Here is a 23,782-nt window from a genome sequence, read left to right as displayed (position 1 = left end):
AAGGATTACATTATTTGGAGGTATTTCACAGAATCACAGAATCACAGAATTTTCAAGACTGGAAGAGACCTATAAGATCATCTAGTCCAGCCGATGTTCTAACTGTTCAGCTAGATCATGGCAGCAAGTGCCACATCCAGTCTTTTTTTAAATTCTTCAAGGGATGATGCCTCTACCACCTCACTGGGTAAATGATTCCAGTTTCTGACCACTCTTTCTGTGAAGTATTTCCTTCTTACTTCTAACTTACATCTAGCTTGACGCAACTTGAGACTGTGTCCTCTTGTTCTATCCGTTGTCGCCCGGAGAAAGAGGCCGACCCCCAGCTCACTACAGCCACCCTTCAGGAAGTTGTAGAGAGTGATGAGGTCACCCCTGAGTCTCCTTTTCTCCAGGCTGAACAACCCCAGCTCCCTCAGTCGCTCTTCATATGGCTTGTGTTCCAAGCCCCTTATTAGTTTCGTTGCTCTCCTCTGGACACGCTCAAGTAACTCAACGTCCCTCTTAAAGTGAGGGGCCCAGAACTGGATACAGTACTCCAAGTGAGGCCTCACCAGTGCCGAGTACAGGGGAAGAATGACCTCTCTGCTCCTGCTGGCCATACCATTTCTGATACTGGCCAGGATGGCATTGGCCCTCTTGGCTACCTGGGCACATTGCTGGCTCATATTCAATCGACTGTCAACCAGCACCCCCAGGTCCCTTTCCACCTGGGCACTATCCAGCCACTCCATCCCCAGCTTGTATCGGTACAGGGGATTATTATGGCCGAAGTGCAATACTCGGCACTTGGACTTATTGAAGTTCATCCCACTTGATTCTGTCCATTTGTCCAGCCGTTCCAAGTCTCTCTGGAGAGCCCTACACCCCTCTAGTTGATCTACACTCATACCCAATTTGGTATCATCAGCGAAACTACTAATAAAAGACTCTAAGCCCTCATCCATATCGTCAATAAAAATATTGAACAAAACTGGTCCCAACACAGAACCCTGAGGGACACCACTTGTGACTGGTCGCCAGCTAGATGTGACACCATTCACCAGCACTCTTTGGGCCCGGCCATCCAGCCAGTTTTGAACCCAGCAAAGGGTATTCCTATCCAGACCACGGCCAGCTAGCTTGTGTAGGAGTATGCTATGGGAAACAGTGTCGAAGGCCTTTCTGAAATCCAGAAAAACAACATCTACAGCCTTCCCTGCATCCACTAGCCGGGTTACCTGATCATAAAAAGTGATCAGGTTAGTCAGACATGATCTACCCCTCCTAAATCCGTGCTGGCTAGGTCTGATACCCTGGCCATCCTGCAAGTCTTGCATGATGGCACGTAATATGAACTGTTCCATTATTTTGCCAGGTATAGATGTCAGACTGACTGGTCTATAATTGCCAGGGTCATCCTTTGCGCCCTTTTTGTGAATAGGTATCACATTGGCCAGCTTCCAGTCATCCGGAATCTCACCAGTAATCCACGACTGTTGGTAAATGATAGAGAGTGGCTTTGCAATCTCACTCGCCAACTCTCTCATCACTTCATGTTACTCCATTAAAGCTTTAAGAAAATGTACATTAGAAAATGGTTTGTTCCAAACAGACAACTTGAAAAATTAGTTACAGACATCACAAAACTTTTCCTGCTAAGACAGCTGACCGTATGTTTTGAACATACACTCTGAAGTATGAAATAATATTTGGCAACAGCTATAAAGGAACAGATTCTGAAGAGCACATTACTGCAACTAGAAGTCAATCATTAAGGGTCAGTGAAGCCGTTTTTGGAATGATTTACTTGTGAAATATTCAACTGACCTAAAGGTAAATATGCAGGGTATTATTACAATGTTATATTTTAAATTAAGTGAAGAAGTAAGCAACCTTAAGAAGAGATGTTGCAATACATGTGGTAATACTGGTCTTCTGCCTTGTTTGCTATCTATCATATCATCACATTCCGTTATGAACCATCCTCAGGAAAAATAATACATATAGAAAATAAGATAACTAGTATGTAGACAATATCTCCTTCCATTTGAGAAGGGCAAATGAGTTTAATGAACTTGAGGACAAGCCACTTCTTAGATGTTTCATATTAAAAAATAATTTGAGCAGCAATGAAGAGATTGCTTTTGTTTATGATTTTGGGAGAAGCTAGAGCAAAGAAAGTTTCAGTCTTCTGGTATCTAAAAGAAGGCAGCAATCGAGATTTTTACTACTCTTTTAGAACTCCATAAATGTGATGTGCTGTTATCACTCTTAGATCACTTTTTGGGGACAGTTGGGTTGAATCAGACAGTTATACAGTCCTACATGTATTTCTATTAAGCTTTGAAACATATTCATTTTTTAGTTACAAAATAAAACAGAAATTTAAAAAAATGCAGACAGAGCTCCAGAATCAACATGATTTGGTATCTCTCAATGATATTTGATAATCTACATCTTCTTCACTGCTGGAATCTTACAGGTTATTTTTTTTTTCAGACAAGAAATGAATAATCCCAAGATTGCTGACCCTCGTATGCCAAAGAAATAAGCTATACACAGGCAGTGTGGCATCTGCACACGTTACCATGAATTTTTCAATCACTCCTTCAGTATGGCAGTGCACTGACCCACAGCCACAGGGTTGATTGAGGTGATTTCCAACCTATGCATCCAGTCTCTTCTGTTCCAGAAGGGCAGCAATTCAGAGGGATCCAAATTTCAGACAATCATTAAACCAACAAGGAGCTATTCAGTGGGGGAAGGCAGAAGGCTGGATGAAGTTCCCTCTGGGCTGGATTTAGCCCACAAAACATAGTCTGGATGATGCCAGAATGGAAGGGTAAATTTCATAAGGAATGAAAGGGATAAAATAAGCTTTCATGGAATGAATAGCAAAGTAGCTCCCCAGACATATGAACTCTTAGTAGCCAAAGACTGAAAAATTGTAGTAACTACAGTGTGAGCACTGTACAAGAAGAAAATGCCTGCCAAATTCACGTTCTGATGCCAGAAATTTTTAAAATCATGAAAACACATAAACACAAATCTGTAAAAGCATAAATATGGTCATTGCTAAGTTATGGGAACAACCCTATTGACTGTAGGAACGTTGCTAGTAAAATTCTCACAGCAAAAACAAGAACTGCAGAAGTTACTGCACCTTTCTGACTTTTTGTAATACATGGGAAGCATCTTTTAATAATTGAGTGGGACACAAATCCAAATGTCTGCACATAATACTCAAAACAATGGCTGAACTGATTCTCAAATAAATGTTAGCCAGGGATCTTTATTAATGAAAGATGAAAAAAAAAAGTGTGAGTTCACATGAAAACAAATCATTCCTTCTTTCTTACTACCACCTGTAGTAAGAAAACCATAAATTGATTTTGGACAAGGACATTTAGGCTGCTGTTGGAAACCCCCAATTTACTCCTGAGTATGAATGTATAAGAGGTACCAGCTCCAGAAATTAATACACTACTTAAAACAAAGAGTGTCTCTCATGTTGAACCTTCAACCCTTTCACAAATGGGTTGGCAGAAAATCCTGTCCCTGGCCCATGACAGTCAGGTATGAGAGAGTGACCATGATACAGGCAAGGAAGCATCCTCTGGAGCCTCAGGACAACACAAAATTTCCCTGTGGAATCTCAGATCTCAAGTCAACATACATATATCTCCCCTGGGGCCATGAAAGCGAGGCAGTGAACAAAAACAACTGAAAGAAGCAGGGCTGCTTGGCAGTGGTGAGGAGAAGTTTCACTGGCCACTGGTACCTTCACGTTATGCAATGCCACGCCGGGCATAATGCTCCTTATTCTAGAAGAGCCAAAATATTGCACAAAGTGGCCCTGTTTTACCCAGACATCATCCCCTCCCCAGCACATCAGACACTGTACCATGCCTTGAAAACACTCTGGAGGAGAAAATAATTTCCCCTTTGAGTAAAGAAGAGCAACAGGTAAAAATACCTCATGAGAGAGAACTCCTCAAGTTGCTAAGCATGTGATTCCTTGCAAATCTACGGGTAAGGTCAAAATGAAAGTCATCTGAAGACAGGGATGAAGCTGATAAAGACGATGTTCAGGAGTTGGATTGTTGCTGCTGCAGCTACACAGATTCACAGCTGGATGACCTCAAGTCTGAATAGCTCAGTATTACTTATTATGCCATGCCAAGGTTAGCCACCAGTCAGTTTAAAGCAAAATAGAGAGGACAGAAGGATACCTGAACCATACCTTTCAATTTTGAATCAACCAATGACTTGGCATACCAAAAAAGGCTTAATAAGGTACCATTTCACTGACTTCACTTGTCTGGGAAAATGTCATCCAGTTGAAAACCTGTCCCATGAAGATAATAAATGGATAAGCCTGTTGATATGCAATACAAATCAGATCTGTATCTGGAAAAGAAAATTATTTTTAACCTCACAGAAGCCCTATATTAGAAAATTCTAGTTTAACCTTCAGAGGAGATACTTCTTCAGATGAATGGCCTTTGGTCCTGTGAGAATAGGTGTGATGTTGTCAGTTGTGACATCTGAATTGCGTCAGACCTCAAGCTGAATGGAGTCCAAATTAGGGTCATGAATATAAAGATGTCTTTCATTGTGTCTGTTTAGCTGTACAGTCATGTCACCATCAGCTGTCTGTGACCACAGAACACTGAATCTCTTTCTTTTCATGTCCACTTTAAATCTCTACCAAAAAAGAAAAAAACCCAAAACCAACCAAACAAAAAACAAACAAAAAACAAACAAACAAAAAAATAAAATAAATCAAATTTACAGTAATTTATCTTCTGAAAACATTGGTACAAGTTATAGATATATGGGCATATTGTATTTTCTGTGCAGTCCTGGTCTTGCCTTAAGTTTTCGCCATAATGTCCAACAGTACAAAATGAGCCATAAGTTTCAGTGCAAAAACACATTACTTCAAAAAGTTCAAACAGACAAGCAAGAGATGATAAGAGGGAAGAAAGAAGTAATTCCCTAAATGTAAAGGGTACAGATGGATAAAATGCTTAAGCCAATCCACTAGTACCAAGTACAACATGGTGTTAGTGACTACCATTTAACATCTTTCAGAAAAACAAAACTTTTTAATGAGAACCTCTGTTTTTTAACAACATCCAGGAAACGATATCTAGAACTCATGTGGTAGTAATGACCCCAGTGAGTGTCTGGCTGGTTTTTAAGTACACCAACCAGTGCTCTAGCAAATTATCAATTTGAGGTTACTGGACATTTCATCTACATTTTTTCTCTAGCTTTAAAAGGTTTGTGGATCTGCTATTTTGAATTTAAAAGCCAGTTTATTCTGTTCAGTTTGGATATATGCTGTGTTTTGGTATTGTATGAAATGGCTCCAGAGCACTTAGCATAAACAATGGTTTCAAGAACACTACACTAAACAGAACAGCCATCTCAACGCAATGGATTTGCTTTATTCATACTCAGGTGGTTTTATGTTTTTGTTTTTTTTTTAACTAACAAAGATGTTGTTGTCCAAGGAAGCATAGCACACAAGACAGAAAAAGCTTTGCTAAGCTAACAGTTCCCAACTTCCTCTAACAGAGTCCACTTGTTTGTTACTGATGCAGTTCAACAGCTGAAGAATTTCAACTGCCTCCCCGGAGCAGTGTTTTCAGCTCCCCAACCAACCCACCTGTAACAACAACAGCAATTCACTCCAGTGCCTTCCTGAGCTGTATAGCCTGGCTGACTTCCAACAAGACCAAGAACTTGGAAAAGGGAATGATTGCTGCTGCCTGGGGGCAGAAACAAACAGAATGAGCAGCTGGAGTGAGACGAGACGTTCGCCCATGCAGCCATCACAGATCACAGTTCCCTCCTTGTACAGTGCTCCTCTCCAAGGAACCAGCTGCCTTGGCAGGGAGCATCACTGAGGGACTCAGTAAACTGACTTGTTTATTGCGCTTTGATGGAAAAGCAAGAGTTAAGGTTTTTACAGCCAGCCCTCCATACCTCACCACAAAATTCTCATTAGAACAACTGAGGCTTGCTTCAGGGTATTGCCTGGCATGTGACAGTCAGTGTGCATCCAGCACAGCAGCTTTCCAAAGCCACCTTTCCAAACTCACAATCACTAGCAGCAGGAGACACTTGAAAGAACATTTGACACCTACAGGAGGAAATAAATGCAGGAGGTCTAAGTACCTTCCTTCAGTTCTTGTTCTCAGAAGTGAGTTATATATACAGCAGATTATGAAGAATTTTAGGTCCCAAGAACTCAGATTACTTTTAGAGAAACTGCTGAAAATTCATTTCTGTTTCACTGCAATTAAGGGTCTCACAAGTCTGCACATTCTACATAATCTTTAAAAAATGGAATTTGGGTTCCTGGGCAACTTGGCCAATTCTGAAAATTTTACCCGTGACAGTCTTTTATTCCCCAAAACATTAAACTGCAGAAACCACTCCCAAAACCAAGTCTGGGAAACAAATTTGCAGTTGCTCAGTGTAGCTCAATACTTAGCCTATTGAGTCACCACAATGACCACAGAACGGATGGATTATACGATTTTAATAGGTCAGACACCGCTGTTTTTTCCTTTACAATCACACATCCTAAAACAACTAAAAAGTAGTTGAGATAAGTCAGACACGTGTGCCCACACTCTGTTTATTTTGAAAAGTCATCACCTCTTCTCCAGATGAATGTTGTTATATTTGCACCTGACCTTATGCTGCCTTTCCTCAGTCAAGGACAGGGATTGACACACACAGGCAAAGAGCCTGCCAGAATAAGAGACTTATTTCTCTAAACATAGCTTTGTCACTCCTCTGTCACCCCAGCAGTTTGTGTGGCCAGGTGAGGAGTTTATCCAGTTAACTGTGTCTATATTTTGCAAATATAATGGAACTAAAGAAATTAACAACATGCAGTTCGGTTTTTAAATTAACACTGAATCACAGGACATCTCCTGATTGTTTTTTTGCTGTGCAGCTACAGTTTTTGAGACACTAACCCTGACAGTTGCAAATATACAGGCATCTCAATGTGCTGAGTACTGTACAACAGGCCAAGGAGGTTAATGTTAAAATACATGCATAGAAGAAAAAACAAAAAGCATTTTCTTCCTCCTACTCACTTTCTTGACCACGTGGAAATTTTTTTCTTCCCACCATCATATTTCTCATAAGACAGTATGTTATTGGGCCTTCCCTGAAAATCACTCTGTGGAAAACAGTATGGATGATAAGTGTGAAACTCTGTGAACACAGCATATGGCAAGTAACACTCCAGCTCTCAAACACCACCTGTACTATTTCTGCTCTGCTCCTCACTTCATGCTTTTCTTTCTTCATAACTGAGCACTAACACCTGTTGAGTGGCTTCAGTAGTGCTGAAGAGCACAACCCTTGCTCTATTTCTCCAAGAAAATGAAAGGTGATGGACGACATGAAGTTCTGGCCACAGTGCAGTCAGTAGGATTTTTTTGTCTGGACTTCTTTGTGCCAGGATTTCGCACCAGATTGCAGAGATGACACACTCAAACCTACAGCATTTGAAGTTACCTCAAAAAGAAGGTCCTGCTCCATCTGAAAACCATGCTGGTGACTGCTACCTATTTTGTAAGTGTCCTGGGATAAAAGCCAACAGAGGGTTGAACAAGAGTGAGGAAGGTTTAACATCCAGAGAGCACAAGAGGAAGTAACTTCATATAGTAGGCCATAAAGGACTAAAAAACATGTTCTGTTTTTAACAGCAGGAACTCAGCTTTGCCTCAAGAGGTCTAAGGAGCTGCTTCAAGTGCTCCCCTTTCACATTATACCAGGAATGACCTAGTCCAAACAGGAAACAGCACAACATACTCAATGTTTGTTTTCTTTTCTCTTCTGTTATCAGTATCAGCTGAGCACCACACAAAACTTTAAGATTGTCTCTGCCCACCCTGTCTATCCCCAAAAATTTGATCCTGAAGGGTCAATAAGCAGCAGGGCAAGGCATGCTGGAGAAAACAAAAGAAGCAGAGTGTAGCTAAGGCTGGGTCTGTAAAAGTGAAAAAGAAAGCCCAGAAATGAATCCAACTGGAATAGGTTCTCCTTGAAAAATCTCAGCCTAGGATCACTGCTGGTGGTTTTTACACTCTGAGCCAGAGTGCAGGAGCCAATTATGTGACCTAGAGAAACACCCACCCAACAAGCTGGTTTTCTGAAACCACAGCTATGACTTCCCTAATGAACTGGCTCTGTTGGTTGTCTGGCAAGCGAGGTGTGTGCCCAGGTGGCAGGTGACACAGTGCAGCTGGACAATGGGGAATGGGCAGTCTTTACCAATGTGGTCACTCCATCTCAGGTGATCTCAAAACAACTGATGGACAAAGAAGTGATGTTAATGAAGCAGCAACTGGGTGTTTACCTTATGGCTACTGGTCTGGAGTTGAGGTAGGTATGTTTTACTGGGCTGATGTAGGTATGAAAATGCCACATGGCAGAACACATGATTTTGAAACATAGATCTACAATAAAACCTGAAAGTTTCATGTTTTCCTGCGGTTATGAGCCTGCAAGCCATTCCACACAGGCAAATCTTTGTGTCCTTGATTAACCTCAGCCAATAACTCAAACAGGGCTGTGTCTGATTAAGGTCCACATTTGCAAGCTTCAGAAAATGCTCTGTAGGAAAATGTGGTTGTTGGCCAACCCTGATCGCTGCACATAAGTTACATCTGATAGGAGCAAAATGTGAGAATTTAGACTGAAATTTCCTCACAGACCAGGGCAGCACTATTTTTCTTGTTGATTTTCTTGTTGATTTTGTACTCACTGCCTCAGCATAATTACCCCTTTCTTGTCAATGTCAAAACAGGGTGGAGGAGAGGTTATTTTTCAAAAGACAGGATAAATCCCTTTGCCTCTAACTTTTGAAAACTTTGGTTTACAAGTCACTGTGTTCACACTGAAATGAAGTTGTGATCACAATTCTAGACCTGATCCAACACATACTGAAACCAAAGGGAGACCTTCTGTAGACTTAAATGGAAGCTTGGGTCATGCCCTGAGCAGACACTACTGCCCATATAACAAAATCAATCCCTCTCCAACTTTGGATGGGAGGAAAATTAAAGACCTCAGAGGTCAGAAATTTGTCTACAACAAAAATCTAATATAGGAGAAATCAACAAGCACACCTATGTGCACTCTGCCTCTTTCTAGTGCTACCAACCCAGACAAAACTGCAGCCACAGCAGGTATTTATCAAAAATGTAAAAAGATAAGATCTTGGAAAAAGACAAAATCTGGCCCACAGTCTAAAATGTAGAGTAATTATTCAATCTTAAAGTTTTCAAATAAAGTAAAACATAAGCTTGAAAAAATGAGCGTAGTACAACTTAGAAGCCAGAAAAAGACTTGTGTCAGGCTTTGCAGCAGAGTTTTATGCTTGTCAAACATTAAAGTTAACCTAGGACTTGCAGAATAAGGCAACATGAGCACCCCATGGCGAGTGTCAGACTCCATGCTGTATGTCAGCAGACCACCAGCAAACACCTCTGTGTTGCTTTAAACATTCTTCACATGGCTCCTATGCAAAAACAGTAATGAAAAAAGCTGACAATGAGGGACAGTTAAGCCTGAAAATGAAACACACAAAACAGTTCTACAAGTGTCAGGGGATTTGGAGAGAAAAGAATCACAGAAGGGCACATGCTTTGGAAAGATTAAAACAATTACTGTGCGATGTTGGTATGAAATTGACTGTCAGGGAAAAAAAAACAGCAGGAAAAAGGAATATTGATCTTTTAACAGGAGAGACCATTAGTTTGGATGACACAGCATTTGTAGGCTGGTCATTACCTTGTCTCACACATCCCCAGGACGGATGCACTATTATTTGAACAATTCATAGGTGGGAGAGCAGAGGTATGCACAGACCTGCTACTCTCACACTGGCAGGAATGTTTTGTCATGTTGTCTGAAAGTGACTGACACTCAGTAGCCAGAAATGTCTCACTCAGGAAGGCCTCTCTAGGCCCATCAGTTCTTCCACCCAAACTGAGCTTGGCAGGCTGAGGAAGGAAAAAGAGGCTCTTCTTCAGTCAGTTTTTTTCTCTGTTTGTTTTTCAGCAAATCAAGAAACAGACAATGACACGGGGATTTTTTTGGGATTAGTTATGGGCTTAACAGATACATCCTGTATAAATGAAGAACAGGAAGGTCTTGCAGGGCTGTGCAATGGGAATGAGTACACTGTACCACAGGTAATGGATTCATCCTGACACCCTGGCACTGACTTAGGACCAAGCACTGAGAAGGACCAAGAAGGCCCAGAGAACTTGTAAGTCAAACTTGTTAGCAAATTACTGAGCTAAAGCCTCCTTCCTTATTCCATAAAGTTACTCACATGTTTGAGTGTAACCTCTTCATTATATCTCATGATACCCATTATACCACAAATTTTTGGATTCATTTCAAATTCCATTTGAGTAACGAAACAGCTGGGAGGAGGAGAGTACTTCTGAAGGTAAAAAGATGACACCGTTGATCATAAATCTCTCCATATATATACACATACATCTACATGGAGATATATATATACAAATACATACACATATCTACAAGGATCCAAGCCATGCTGGTGACAGGTTTCCTAGCGCCAGCTGTTCCAGCACGCCGGTGCCTCGCCCCCGCCGGCCCCGACTCACGCAGGGGAGGAGCCGTCGGCACGGCGGGCCCGAGGGAGACCCCCCTTCCCGGCTTGGCATCACCGCACACCCCCCGGGAGGCGCCTCCAGGCTCCGTGCCGACCCTCACCGCCCCGCCCGGCCCGGCCCCGCCGCAGGTCTCGCCGCCACCTACTTCTTGCAGGGGATGAGCGCCTTCCTCTCCTCCAGGATGCGGAGGCGCTGGTTGGGGCCGTCGTAGGAGACGGCGGCCCGCGTGTTGCGGCCCGAGCCGTGCTCGTAGAACACGGTGCGCCCTTCCCACTGCCGCGGCGCCTGGCACGGCTCGGCCCCCGCCGCCGCCGCCGCCGCCGCTCCGCCGCGCAGCAGGAGGACGCCCAGCAGCAGGAGCAGCCGCAGCGGCGGCCCCGGCCCCGGGCGCAGCTGCTGCCCGGCCGCCGGCCGCGCCATGCTCCGCTCCGCGCCGCGCTGCCTCGGCGCACGGCCGTCCCGCACGGCGCGCAGGCGGGCGGGCGGGCAGGCTGTGCCGGGGGGCGGGGGCGGCCCGCCTCCAAACCCGCATCACCTCAGAGGCGAGAGGCGCCCGCCGCCGCAGCGCCCGGACGCCGGCGGGGCATGAGGCAGCGTGGTGACAGGCGACGGGGACCCTCGCCCTCCCAGGCCTCCCTCCCCTGAGCCGACAGGGTCTGGGCGCCCTGGCCGTGCCCACTGCTCCGGCAGGGCTGCCCAGAGGGGCAGCTGCGAGCTCCAAGCGCTGGGCACTGCGTGAGCCTGGGAAGGGAGGGGATACGCGAACAGGAGTGACCTGCTGGGACAAACGGCTCTAATGTTGCCCTCGAGGGGGGCATTTCAGTGCCTCCCCACGGACAGATGGTGTCGCCAAGCATTCTTTCACCACATGCATTCCTTCATCTCCCACTGCCCTCTTAGGTGTATCAGCTGTTGTTTCCTGGATGTGCTTTCCTCACCCACTAAAGGAAGGGGAGGCCCGTGCCCCACAGGTGCTGCGTCCCTGCAGCTCTGCTGCATCTGCCAGGGGGAACACCGGTGGCACCACGGTACCCGGCCGGGGCAGGTACCTCAGAGCCACGCTGCGGCTCTCTCAGGTCACTGGGATAACCTGACATTGGGTAATCTTTTTATCTCAGCGGGTCCCTCAAAGACTGGGGAGCGGCATTTCCCACAGGGAAGAACGGGTCCGGAGGTCTTTCCGTGCAAGGGGGAACACAGGTGGGCTGTGAGCGGTGGAGGGAGCCCTTTGGCCCCGCCACTCCTCTGAACCAGGGGCGCGTGGCCGTTGAATACCAAGGAAAGGAAAATAAAAAAACAGGTTGGGAAAACTCTGAAAACCCTTATTCCGCTCGTGTGCAGATGCGATTGGTGTGGGACAGCGGCTGGGGGAGCGGGGCGGCGGAGTGACTGCCCGCACAGCAGCCCCACAGCGGCCCCGCCGCCCGCTCCCGTCTCGGCCCGGCCGCCGCCGCTTCCTCTGTCCCGAGCAAACCGGGCCACAGCCTTTCCCCGTCCGTGCCGAGCTCATGGAGGGAATTCTGCAACCCCCTGGAGGCGTCGGGAACAGCCGCCGGAACTCCCTCAAGCCCGCAAAAAGTTTCTTCTCCCTTGAGAAAACGCGGCGTGTAAAGCTCAGCCGCACGGGAAGAAGCCGCGGTTCCTACTGTGGCTTTCCCTCTCCCCGCGCCGGAGCGCAGAGCCCCGCGGCAGAACCGTGTGGTTTGGGTTTCCTTCCCTCCCCCTCGCCCCCCTTCCACCTGAAGGAATTTATGACACAGATGAAAACTGAAACGGAGCTGGAGCGGCGGCCGAGAGACGCAGTGATGTCGCCGGGGGATTAAACGGGGTGGAGGTGATGTCACCGTGCCTGCACAGCAAAACGCACACATACACGCACACCCCCCACCCCCCGGAGGAGCGGGGCTGCCAAGGGAGCGCGATCGGCCCCACGTCACTCGTGCCACTGGTATAAATGCGGTCCCGCGATGTCCATGGCTGTCGGCGCGGCGGCTCCCGCGACTTGACTGCAGCCGGGCTCCGGGAGGCAGCGCCGCTCCGCGCCCTTCGGCCGCCGGGACCCGCGGGGCGGCGGCGGGCGGCGGCGGACAAGGAGGAGAAGGAGGAGGAAGAGGATGCTGCGCGCCTTGGTGGCGGTGTCCCTGTGGCTGCGGGTGAGCCCGCGGGCGCAGGGCGCGCCGTGCGAGGCGGTGCGCATCCCCATGTGCCGCTCCATGCCCTGGAATATCACCCGCATGCCCAACCACCTCCACCACAGCACCCAGGAAAACGCCGTCCTCGCTATCGAACAGTACGAGGAGCTGGTGGCCACCGGCTGCAGCCCGGTCCTGTCCTTCTTCCTCTGCGCCATGTACGCCCCCATCTGCACCCTGGAGTTTCTCTACGACCCCATCAAGCCGTGCCGCTCCGTCTGCCAGCGCGCCCGCGACGGCTGCGAGCCCATCATGCGCCGCTACAACCACAGCTGGCCCGAGAGCCTGGCTTGCGACGACCTCCCCGTCTACGACCGCGGCGTCTGCATCTCCCCCGAGGCCATCGTCACCGACGTGCCGGAGGGTGAGAACCCTGGGGGCAGGCAGCGAGAGGTGGGAGGGAGGACTCCCTCCACCCCCGCGGGACGCCCCGGGCTGGGACGGGGGGGCTGCGGGACCCCCACGCTCCAGACCTGGAGCCTCGACCGACAGTGTTCGCTCCCTGACGCGCCTCTGTTTGCAGATGTGAAGTGGACGGACTTCACACAGGGCTTTATGGTGCCGGACAGACCCCTGGAGCCTGACTGCAGGAGCCGTGGCCAGGGTGAGCCTAGGACGATCCCCCGCCTCCACCTCCCTGGAGACAGGGTCCCTCTGACACCTCTCAACCTTTCTCCCTTCTCTTCCCTTGAAGAGCGGTGCAGGTGCAAAAAGACAAAGCCTACGCTGTCAACCTACTTGGCCAAGAACTACAGCTACAGTAAGTGCATGGGGAGATGCTTCACTTTGCCTGCCCCACATCCTCCTTGTGTCCCTGCAAGTTAGGCAGCTCTGTGTGGGTGCTGAACCCACACGAGGCACCATCCAGCAAGTGTGGCATGGGAAGACTGCTCCAACACAGCCTTTCCAAGTGGGTGTTTGCCAGGGAATACCTAGCTGTCCTCTTCCAAAATCCAGCTGTAGCACGCACCATGTGCAGGCAGTAGTAGTAATGGCACAGATGATGGTTTCTGACAAATGTTTCTGACAAATGCAGTGAAATGTCAGTAATGTGCGCCCTTCTGCTCCACAGAAGGGGTGGTTCCTGCTGCAAAGGTCACTCTAGTAAATAGTAAAAGCAGTTATGCCTGATGTGAGTGTGATGACTTGGCCAGCTCCTGTTCTCATCCAGCAGGTAGAATAAACAGGGGTTTTCTACCCAAATAAAACTCGTAAATGTGAACCAGCTGCAGCAAAGTAAAAAGTTTTTAGAAATTTGTATATGCTTTAACTTATTAGCCTGAGTTCTGGCTGGTGCAGAATTGTCAGAGATTAACTGAATTCAGTGACAATTTGCACCGTCCAGCCACGGAGATAGCTGATAGTTTTATTATATGTTGGGTGACATATTGGCAACAAAAATAAGTATTCAGCCCTCTTTCCCCTTGGCTTCCCCCTGCCTCAGCTTTCTGATGGTGTGAGTCAGGAAGAACTTTAATTAAGATTACATAAATGCCAAATTAAACCTAGTGTCAATACAAAGCCCCTATTAACTATTAATTTTTTATGCAGTATTGCTTCATTTTGCACTTTGTGGGTATTTTCTCAATGGCAGGTTTTTTCCCAGTCATTTATCTAGTTCTTCTGCAGGAGGGTTATAATATAGTTCAGTTCCTATTTGTTTGATATCAAATTAAAGCAAGTTTGCAGCTATTTGCTTCTTTGTTAGCATGTTTGGTGGGAATAATCAAGCTGAACCTCTAGTTTAGGTAATTGTACAATTTTTGTTCATTATAGCATTTTGGTGCTTTTACATTACTTATTCTTTTTATATAATTCTTTGATCTGTCAGTACAACATAGAAATACGTTTCGGTGGAACAATGATTTTCTGTAGTTGCCTGAAACATATGAAAAGTAATGATATCAAATGTCTGTTCCAAAATGAAATACGGTTATTAGCTGTGTAAATTCTGATTCCAGTGGTTTCAGTAGGAGTATTCCTTGAGTAGAACCTGTATGTCAGGGTCCAAAATTTAATTCCATTGAATTTGTGAAATCAAGATTTTGTTTTTGAGATGTAAGTTTTTATTCAGCACCCTGTGAGATAAATAGACCTATTTATATGGAAAATGAATTGAGGGACAAGATTTAATGAGTTGAAAATCAATCTTTTTTTTTCTGAAAACCTTTAAAATAAGACATACAGCCAAATTGTACTTTCAATTGTACCAAACAGACTTGAAAATGGATTGTGAGTCTCCAAAACTGAAATTCCTCACTTTTTCTGTCTGTTATACGTGTCGTGATAAAGGTAGCACATAAACCCCAGACTGCATTAACAGTGCTGGTCTCCTGTTTTCATTGTGTGAAGTTTATTCCGAATGTTACGAGGTTCATGTGGAGGCTTTTGACCCCGTGGCTGGCAGGGGCAGACTGATCACCCTGTGATCTATACACATCTCATCCTTCTTTCACTGAGGAATTTTTGGACAGTAGAACTCTTTCTATTTTGACATTTCCTAGAGACAAAATCCTTTATGTAAAAATCAACTTAATTTATTAAATCTGGTATTTCTCACAAGAGAGAAGAGATGAAGTGCTGGAGTGGTAGGTGATGCCAGAGTTTTGTAGGTACAAAGCTAGCCCAGGGATCATTTCAGAGCAATCTACAGTGCTTCACCTTCTTGCATCTGTGCAGACATGCAGTTTTCCTCAATGAAAGGTAAAAATACAAATGATTGTGCATTCACAGTCAGAAGAGCCTTTTTCAGTGTCTCGTTTATATAAGGATCTCACTATTGGTAGAGGATCCAAAGGCAAAAGATGAAAAAAGGTATTGCTCAAGTAAATAATGGAAATCCTAAGCCTCTTAGTTTTTTGACTATTGTTTCTAGCCTTCCCTTGTTTCTTATATGCAAGAAAAGACTATATTTCGTGGTTACAATCTACGGGAAGTGATTTTATTATTGAAAAGACTGAATTCATGGCAACTGTCTGTGAGGTAAATTATTCATTACTTAATCGGAAATAGTCAGATGTGTCTGGAGAAAGACTTAGATTTATGCAAAGGGTTCTTCAAGTCTGAGTTGAAGGAGCTGTTTGTGTGTGTGATTCCAGGCAAGATCGGTTGGCCTGATCTGGCAAAGATTTAAGCACATGTTTAATTTTACAGTTGTCAACAATCCTACTGAAAACCAAATTGAGATCAGGCCTCTGTTATTCTAAGCCACTGTTCATGCCCACACAGGCAGAAGTAGTTCTAGTTTCACAACAAAAACAACAGCTTCCAATGCAATATATTTTATTTAATTTTGAGATGCTTAAATTTCCAAGACTGTTTATTGTTCTCACTCCTCTGTTTTTCTATTTGCAGTCATTCACGCTAAAGTAAAAAGCGTAGAAAGAGGGAACTGCAACGAGATAACCACTGTGGTTGAAGTCAAAGACATACTCAAGTCTTCAACACCAATTCCTCTGTCCCAAGTGCCTCTTCTTACAAATTCCTCCTGCCAGTGCCCACCTCTTCAACCAAAGCAGGATGTTCTCATCATGTGCTATGAGTGGCGCTCAAGGTGAGTCATGATGTGTTGCACAAAAGTGTTAGAGCTGGCTGTGATGGATGGGAAGGAGTACCAGTAAATCTCTCTTCCTCATCACGGGCTTGTTTTAGGATAACTCATACATACATGTACATTTTTCCATTACCTTCACAGCTGACTTCCTCCATTTCATCAGCCTCATCTCTGTGCCATGATGTGTTTACAAAATTTGACTCACACAAAGAACATAAAATCTGGTGGCATTAGGTGCTGACAGCATATTGATAAAGCATCATGCAGCAGTTCAGTCACCTCCAGCTTGGGAGTGTTTTTTCAGGACCACTTTCCATAGGCATGAGTTGCTTTGGGTGCAACAAGCCCAGTGGTGGCTGTAGATGATGGTCTGTGTTGGCAGGACCACATGGAAGGCATTGTTCTTCCTCACCAGCGGAGTGGGCAGATGATGATACACATCCTCTGTCAGCAGAACTGCTGGAGTCAGAGCCAGGCCTTCTCCACTGGCCTGTCCATACTTTGGACCAGTGCCATCAACGAGATGTTTCTGATCCCTCAGCCGTACCGGGACCAGCCAAAGCTGCAGCCATTGGAGCTCCAGCTCCCGGATGGCAGATGAAAAGTAAATACTCTCAGAGCAGCTTGCCAGTCCTGCTGTATGATTAAAATTAAAAACAAAACAAAACTAACTTTACCAGACCTTTCATCTGGCAGTCAGCCTAGCCCCAGGCATGGAAGGAAATCCAGCATGCTGGCTTGGATGGGAAGGAGTGATGAATCACAGCTCCCTTTTCTCCCTGGTTCCTTGAGGCAGAAGGGGACATCCCATCCACATTAGCACCCCAAACGCACCAGTAGATGCCAGCAGAGCAGGTTGTGGTGTTATTGGTTTTGTGTAGGCCTGTGTGTTGTAGTTGGGAAGCAAGGCTGTCTGTAAAATGTGCAGGCTGGTTTTGCATACTGTGATGTTACTGTTAATTGGCCACACGCACTTGTAAGGACCACAGAACATCCACATGTGGGACATGGTGGGCCATGCCCATAATTTTAATGAGCTTTATGTTGATATTTTGGGAGCATTTTATAGGTGTTTCTAAAATTTGCCATCTGGTATCTTACTGCTTTGTCTTGTTTTTGTCTTGTGAGCAGACAGAGTATTATATTACTACTCATCTCTTTGCCCCTCTAGGTCTGGAAGTATTTCACAAATATTAATGTGGAGCCTTGTCTTTGTGTTAGTGATTTTAGGGATACAAGCTCTGACTCATGTAGAAGGACTATGACCAGAATGGCGGTGGAGGAGTTCTGGGTTGCAGAGGATCCTCTGGAGGCTGTTAGGAAAGGGAGATTTCATAAGTCAAAGATCACAATCAGCATCTCCATTATTATGGAAAAAACACGTGATTCACTAAATGTCTTGTGATGGTTTTTAAAGGTCATTGAGGTTTTTAATTTCATATAGTGTACTAAAGTGGATTTGAAAAAGAAACATAAACTATTATATGTGCTTCCTGTTGAACTCAGTGGCAGGAAAACAGAAGGTTTTGAGTTACAGCAGTTTTTTAAAATGACAGAGGCAGAATGAGTGGAAGCTGTACCTCCTCTGCAGTCAATGGCAAAATACCTATTGCCCGTTGTTTGGGTTAGAGCTTCACTGGATAATTTGACCTGAACAAAGCTGTGCCAGATGTACCCCATGTTGTGGTTTCATCCATGGCAGCATGGCCTTGGCATCAATCCTATTATGTTAGTTGTCTAATTTCTCTTTGGAAAGAAATTTACAGCATATTGGTCCTGATTCTCCAAGGTTTGCACTCGCATTAGACCTTTTATGTTTGGTCAAACTGGATGCACAGAGGCTAATGACTACAGGAGGCAGCATTTTGTACTGTGTTTGAGCTGCTAAGAGCACTGATGCTGTTCATAGCAATTGGAGGTCAGGTCCTGCTACACTATTTAACCATCACCAGCCACAGCAGTGCTGTGTGATGTTGTGTGCATTTATAACTATGTCTTGATGTTTCCAGCCAGCACTGGTGTCTAAGTACAACCAGAATTTTAGTGGAATTTATATTAGGGCATGTTAAGGCCTGGTATCTCAACCAACCAACCAACCAACCAACTAAAAAACCCCAAAAGTTGTCACTGGGCTGGAATGTGGAAGGTGTGACATAAGACTGCTTTAGAATAAGCTGCTTTAGGAGCTGTTTAAGGCATATATATTTAATAGTCACATTTTTGTTTTGTTTATTTCATAACAGCTAGACTCAGTGTTTTCATGCAGGAGCTAGCCGGATTTCACTGGTAGGCAAGTATGGCAAGTATCACTAATCATACATCTTCCAAATTCACCTTAAAGCACTCATTAAGGAGTTAGATATAGGAAACACATACTGCCATCCTCATGTATTTATAGGTAGAAAGGGGTACAATTGTAAGTGATCATTTAATTATATTCCTGTTTTTCAGCTATGCTGTATTAGCTGGTGCGTGTGAAACAGCTTCTTTTTTAAAGTCAGAAGTAAAATGCATCAGTTGAATCTACTCTTCACACAAATACACAGAGAAACATATGGTATCCCATCATCCCATCCATAAAACCTGTCAGTACCAGTACCTGTGGGTGCACTTCAACCCCAATCTGTATTAAATCATCTGGAATGGCATCTCAGGAATTAAAATTAGAAATACCTATAATTTGTGTGTTTTTCTTAATTTCAGGTTGATGCTTCTTGATGGGTGTCTTGTTGAAAAATGGAAGGACCAACTAAACAGAAGATTTAAGGTAAATACAAAAAGAAAAGAATGCTGAGGTTCTTGATAAAAAGTTAAACACCTTTGTTTCACTTCAGTATTGATTAACTTTGATGACTTTCAGATATCTGTAACTCCACTGGGTGTCATTATTTTCACTTGAACATTTTCAGCCCTCATAGTTACCCAAGTATAAGTGAAAATTTGAATATTTAATCTTGTGGTTTAGGGTCTCTAAAATTTTTTTTCTCTTTAATTTTACCCTGTGGGAGGATCTTTGTATGAACTCTGGTTTCTTACAGTAATGTCTCTAGGAATTTCTTTCATTTCCCTGCTACCACAAGGAGCGAAGATATGAAAGTGAAGGTGATATGCAGATGAGTACATAGCCCACATTAGTTGAGAAAGGAAGTTAAAATCCTCTGCACTGGATTAATGTTTTTTTGCTGCATTAAAGATTACAGGCTGGAGACACACACTTTTCACCAAGTACTCCCTACTAAGACCCACCCAAGGGATTGGGCATTGTCTCTCTGGATTCAGGAAACACTGGGAGGAAAAGTCTTTAGTATAGAGACATGGGTGGCAGGCACAGCAGATGCCCCTGCTTCTTGTGGCTTCAGGATAACACTTGATATCATTCTCTGCTTGTAAACTCCTCTTTTTAATGTAAAGGAAGGATGCATTGAGAGAAGGTCTGATTCTTCCTCCCAGTTTTAAACATGGAAGAAAATTATTTTTGGAATTCAGAAAGGTTTTCAGAGCATTAAGGACATACATGTATATTTAAGGACATACATGTGTGTTTTAATTGTGAGTTGATTGGCAGTTGATAGGAGGAAAAGAGATGTAGGAATCCATAAGAAAAAGCTTTTAGATTACAGACCAGCTTCTTTCAGGAAATTGCATTCAATGCTTCTCTTCTACCCTCTTCCCTTACTCATCTGAAACCTGTGTGGAAAAGAAAACATGCTTTAAATCTTTAAAAAATAAATACATGGCAGTTGCAGAGGATGCCATGTGGGATTTAGAAGAACATTGACATATGACTTGGATTCCTGAAATCCTTTAGCTGTCAACTTAATGGCCTGTTGCTGGCGCACATTGTGTTTTACTCACCTCCTCACACTGTTTTGTCATTTCTAATTGTGTCTTGAATCATGTTTGGGAATTAGTTTTCAGGTTGTCACATAGATGCACGACTGCCAAAAAAAATGTCCTTCAAAGCACATGTAATTTCCTCTCATATTAGTAGTTTCAGAAACTAAATCCTCATTTAAACATACTTGAGTGGGATACAACTAAATGTCTGCTGATAGTTTTGGTTTTATAAACATGAATAAAATAACTCTGACCACACAGAGCCGGTATGAAGCTAGGTATCACAGTGGCTTCATTTTAATGCCCATCATTCATCTCTGAAGACTTGCGTCCAAATTTTGTGTAGAGTTACCACTTACAATGGATGTTTTGAGTTGTCTGTCAACCACAGAAGACAGTTGTTAACATAACCACAACATTGCTGGTCTTTTTCTGTAGCCAGGACAAGAGTCTGAGCTGCAACAAAGTAAGTGCAGAGATATTGAATAGGCAAGCTGGAGAACATTTCTCTTGCTCTGATCACTGGGTAAATCTGCTGCCTTTAGCAATTGCAGAAGGGAAAGATAATAGAGGAGAGAGGTGAGATCCTTTCTGGGTTCTACTGCCTACCTTGCTTTCCTTAAAGTAGGTATTTCTGTTCCTAGAAGTAAAAGTCTGCAGCCTCTGTTGCTGTTTTATGGATCCCTCCATGTTTTGGAGAGTTGACCAGTCAAACTTAACTGTAAAAACCTATTTTGTAACTACTGCATTATTGGATATGAAAATCTGACAGCTGTTATCAGTGCTTTTCAAAATTTCTGGGGGATGCTGCTGAACAAAGCTGCAGGTGCATTATTCAAACCATGCTATTGCAACTCTCAACACTGTGGTTTCACTGTGATCATTGCTATTGCCTGTCCATAGCATAAGCTTGTTCCTGCCCAGTCCTTTCCACCCCAGGGAAAAGCAGAAGCAGAAAGTACATCCTAGCTCCCCTTGTGTGCTTAAATGTATATTGTGAATGGATGATTTGATTCCTGTAGACTTTTCTGAGGAAAAGTCAAGTAGCACATCCAGCAAGACAGCAAGGAAGAGCCTTACGAAGAAACACCAATGTGCTGGTCCTGACTTTTTGATGGCATGATGCCAGCTCCCCTCTATTTCTGAGAGAGCACTCACATGCAGCATGCACATGAGATGGGCAATTGTCATTTCCATCAACTGGTGTCCCTCTAACCTAGAACACACTCCCTGCAAATAGCCATTACATGCTGACATCAATGGCCTTGCAATATAGAGCATGAGGCTGTTAAAGGTAGCACTAGCATCAGTGGTTCTGGGTAGCTTTGATTAGGATGTAATTATTTGTGATTATGTCCTTCCCTAACTCATCCTCTTTGTCTTCTGTGTTTCTACAGCGGTGGGAACAGAGACTGCAAGAACAGAAGCGGCGAACTGCGCGCAGTAAGAGCCAGAATTCGGGACGCAGTGGTCAGAGTGGAGCCCTGAAACCGCAAACCAAGAACACCAACCCACTGATCAGTGGCCCCAAAAAGGCCATTAAAACAAGAAATGGCCAGAAAGAAATCAACCCCAAAAAAGTATGAGTGCGAAATTCCTGAAAGGAAGGACTTTCCCTGCACGACAAGGGTCACAATCTGGCTTGGTCAGCATGTTTTATTAATCTGGAACTCATCGACTTAAAGAATTATGTCATTTTCTACATAGACCTCTTTGCTGCACTTTACTGTTACAAGGTTTGCTTATCCTTTTAAGTCACTGCAAGCCATAGAGCATAGGTTTGCACTAATATGAGGTAGGCATATTCCAGCTGACTGAGCTTTATCTTTGGGCTCTGATTTCCCATCTAGACAGAACTAGCCTTGGCTGCCAGAGGTTTTTACTCCTTGTACCAGTGGCCCGGTCTGTTTCCCTGCCAGATGTTGGAGAGCTGCATGGAGTTTCTCTCCTCAGCTGGTGTAGTAGCTGGTGAGTTAGTCTGTGAGTTAGTCTGTGAGTCAGCTGAGAGCTCATTAGACCAGGCAGCTGAGGAGCAGCAGAAGGATGGTAACCTCTGGCAGATATCTCAGGCAGCAATGACTGCAGCTGCTGGAGCTGAACGTATCTGCTATTTGGAATCACAGCCCTTGTTCAGAGTGTTCAAAAGCATAGTTTACCATTAAGCATCTGGGTATGCATTATGTGATTATTTTTATGAGTGTGCCGAAAATATGCTTACAGTGATATTATTTGATCTTGTGGGTTTGTGTAGTAAAAAAATGCATTCAAAGCAGACATTTAATTTTTTAAATTGTACTTCAGGCTGGCTTCTGTTGTTCTAATTTCAAATATATTTAAACATCTAATTGAGAAATCTGTATTTTTTTGAAAGGACCGATTAAATGAACAGATCTGTAGAATTCTTAAAAGTAACACATTTGCTGTAATATTGCTTTGCTATGAAAACTGGAATAGAAGCTTTATTCTAAAGATAACTGACAGCTACTGTACAGTATTAAGGAGAAGATAGGGCTTCAAGTGGCTCAGTAATCATTTGGATAACTTTTTATCATTTGATACAATATTTCTAACCTTTCTCTAAGATCAAATAAATAAATAAATAAATAAATAAACCAGCTTTGTCCCTATTAATGAGCTTCTCAAAGCAACTGGCTATCTGCAGTTTTTCGTATCAGAAAATAACACTTACTCTGAAAAGAGTGGCAGGAAAGCAGATTATTTTATTTATGTGTTAAGTTTACTGATTTAACATTTTTGGTATGATGTATTAGAACAACAATGGTGATACAAATCTAATAAATATAACTCCAAGGTGGCATTTGTGCTATTCCTTCTGAGGTGTACTTCAATGAGGCAGCATAAATCATACATTCTGATTTCAATTTCATGTAACACGCAAGAAGATCACCAACATTAAGATGAGAAGAGCTCATGATAGATGCCTGAAAGACCTTCCAGATTTCCTGCAGGAAGACTAAGAACTTGTCAATTCTGGTAAAATGAGGATTTTTATAATAGAGCAGTTCTACATCAGAAAAAAAAAAAAAAAAGGAGTTCTGTGTAGATTATCATAAGGAATAACAATTGGTCATACCAGTATGTTGATCTTTGCCATGACAAAAATTCCAATGCAATTAGCATGTGTGAAATTCACAGCAAAACATGCTGGAGTGATTCTGGTAGCAGAATCATACTTGGTAATTTGCTAACGCGAATTTGGGACATAGATGCCAAGTTACGATGTTTTAGACAGACAGACAGACACAGGTGTTACAAGAAATAGAATAATAGCATATAGAATAATTTGAGGGGGGAAACCGACAGAAATGGTCATTGTTGAGCTTTGAGTGTAGCACTACTGGTAATTCTGCGCAGGCGCAGTACTTTGTTGACATGGAACAACTGCAGAATTAGATCTAAAATTTATCCCAGGTGCCAGGAATGCTGAGCATATATAGGGTATGGTGACTTTAGTAGGAATTATATGTTTGACATGTCTATAAAAACAAACTACAAATGTAGGTGCTTAG

At 44.0% G+C, this 23,782-nt stretch overlaps 2 protein-coding genes across 2 annotated transcripts in view; one reads left to right on the top strand and one right to left on the bottom strand.

The window, feature by feature from the left end:
* EPDR1 (ependymin related 1) overlaps positions 1-11,090 on the bottom strand; it is a 30,327-nt gene extending 19,237 nt beyond the window's left edge. The window contains exon 1 of the mRNA XM_059476683.1: positions 10,816-11,090. Within this exon, the coding sequence (XP_059332666.1) occupies positions 10,816-11,090 (275 nt within the window). The remainder of the gene's footprint in view (positions 1-10,815) is intronic.
* A 1,660-nt stretch (positions 11,091-12,750) lies between these two features.
* Positions 12,751-22,864, top strand: SFRP4 (secreted frizzled related protein 4). Its single transcript, XM_059475603.1, has 6 exons — positions 12,751-13,226; positions 13,386-13,466; positions 13,557-13,622; positions 16,217-16,415; positions 19,119-19,182; positions 21,650-22,864. The coding sequence occupies exons 1-6, from the start codon at positions 12,785-12,787 to the stop codon at positions 21,836-21,838; spliced, it is 1,041 nt and encodes a 346-aa protein (XP_059331586.1). The 5' UTR covers positions 12,751-12,784; the 3' UTR covers positions 21,839-22,864.
* The last annotated feature ends 918 nt before the right edge of the window (positions 22,865-23,782 follow it).

Source organism: Ammospiza nelsoni, chromosome 1 (genome assembly GCF_027579445.1).
Source record: "Ammospiza nelsoni isolate bAmmNel1 chromosome 1, bAmmNel1.pri, whole genome shotgun sequence".
NCBI classification, from domain to species: domain Eukaryota; kingdom Metazoa; phylum Chordata; class Aves; order Passeriformes; family Passerellidae; genus Ammospiza; species Ammospiza nelsoni.
This window is presented reverse-complemented; position numbering and strand designations above follow the sequence as displayed.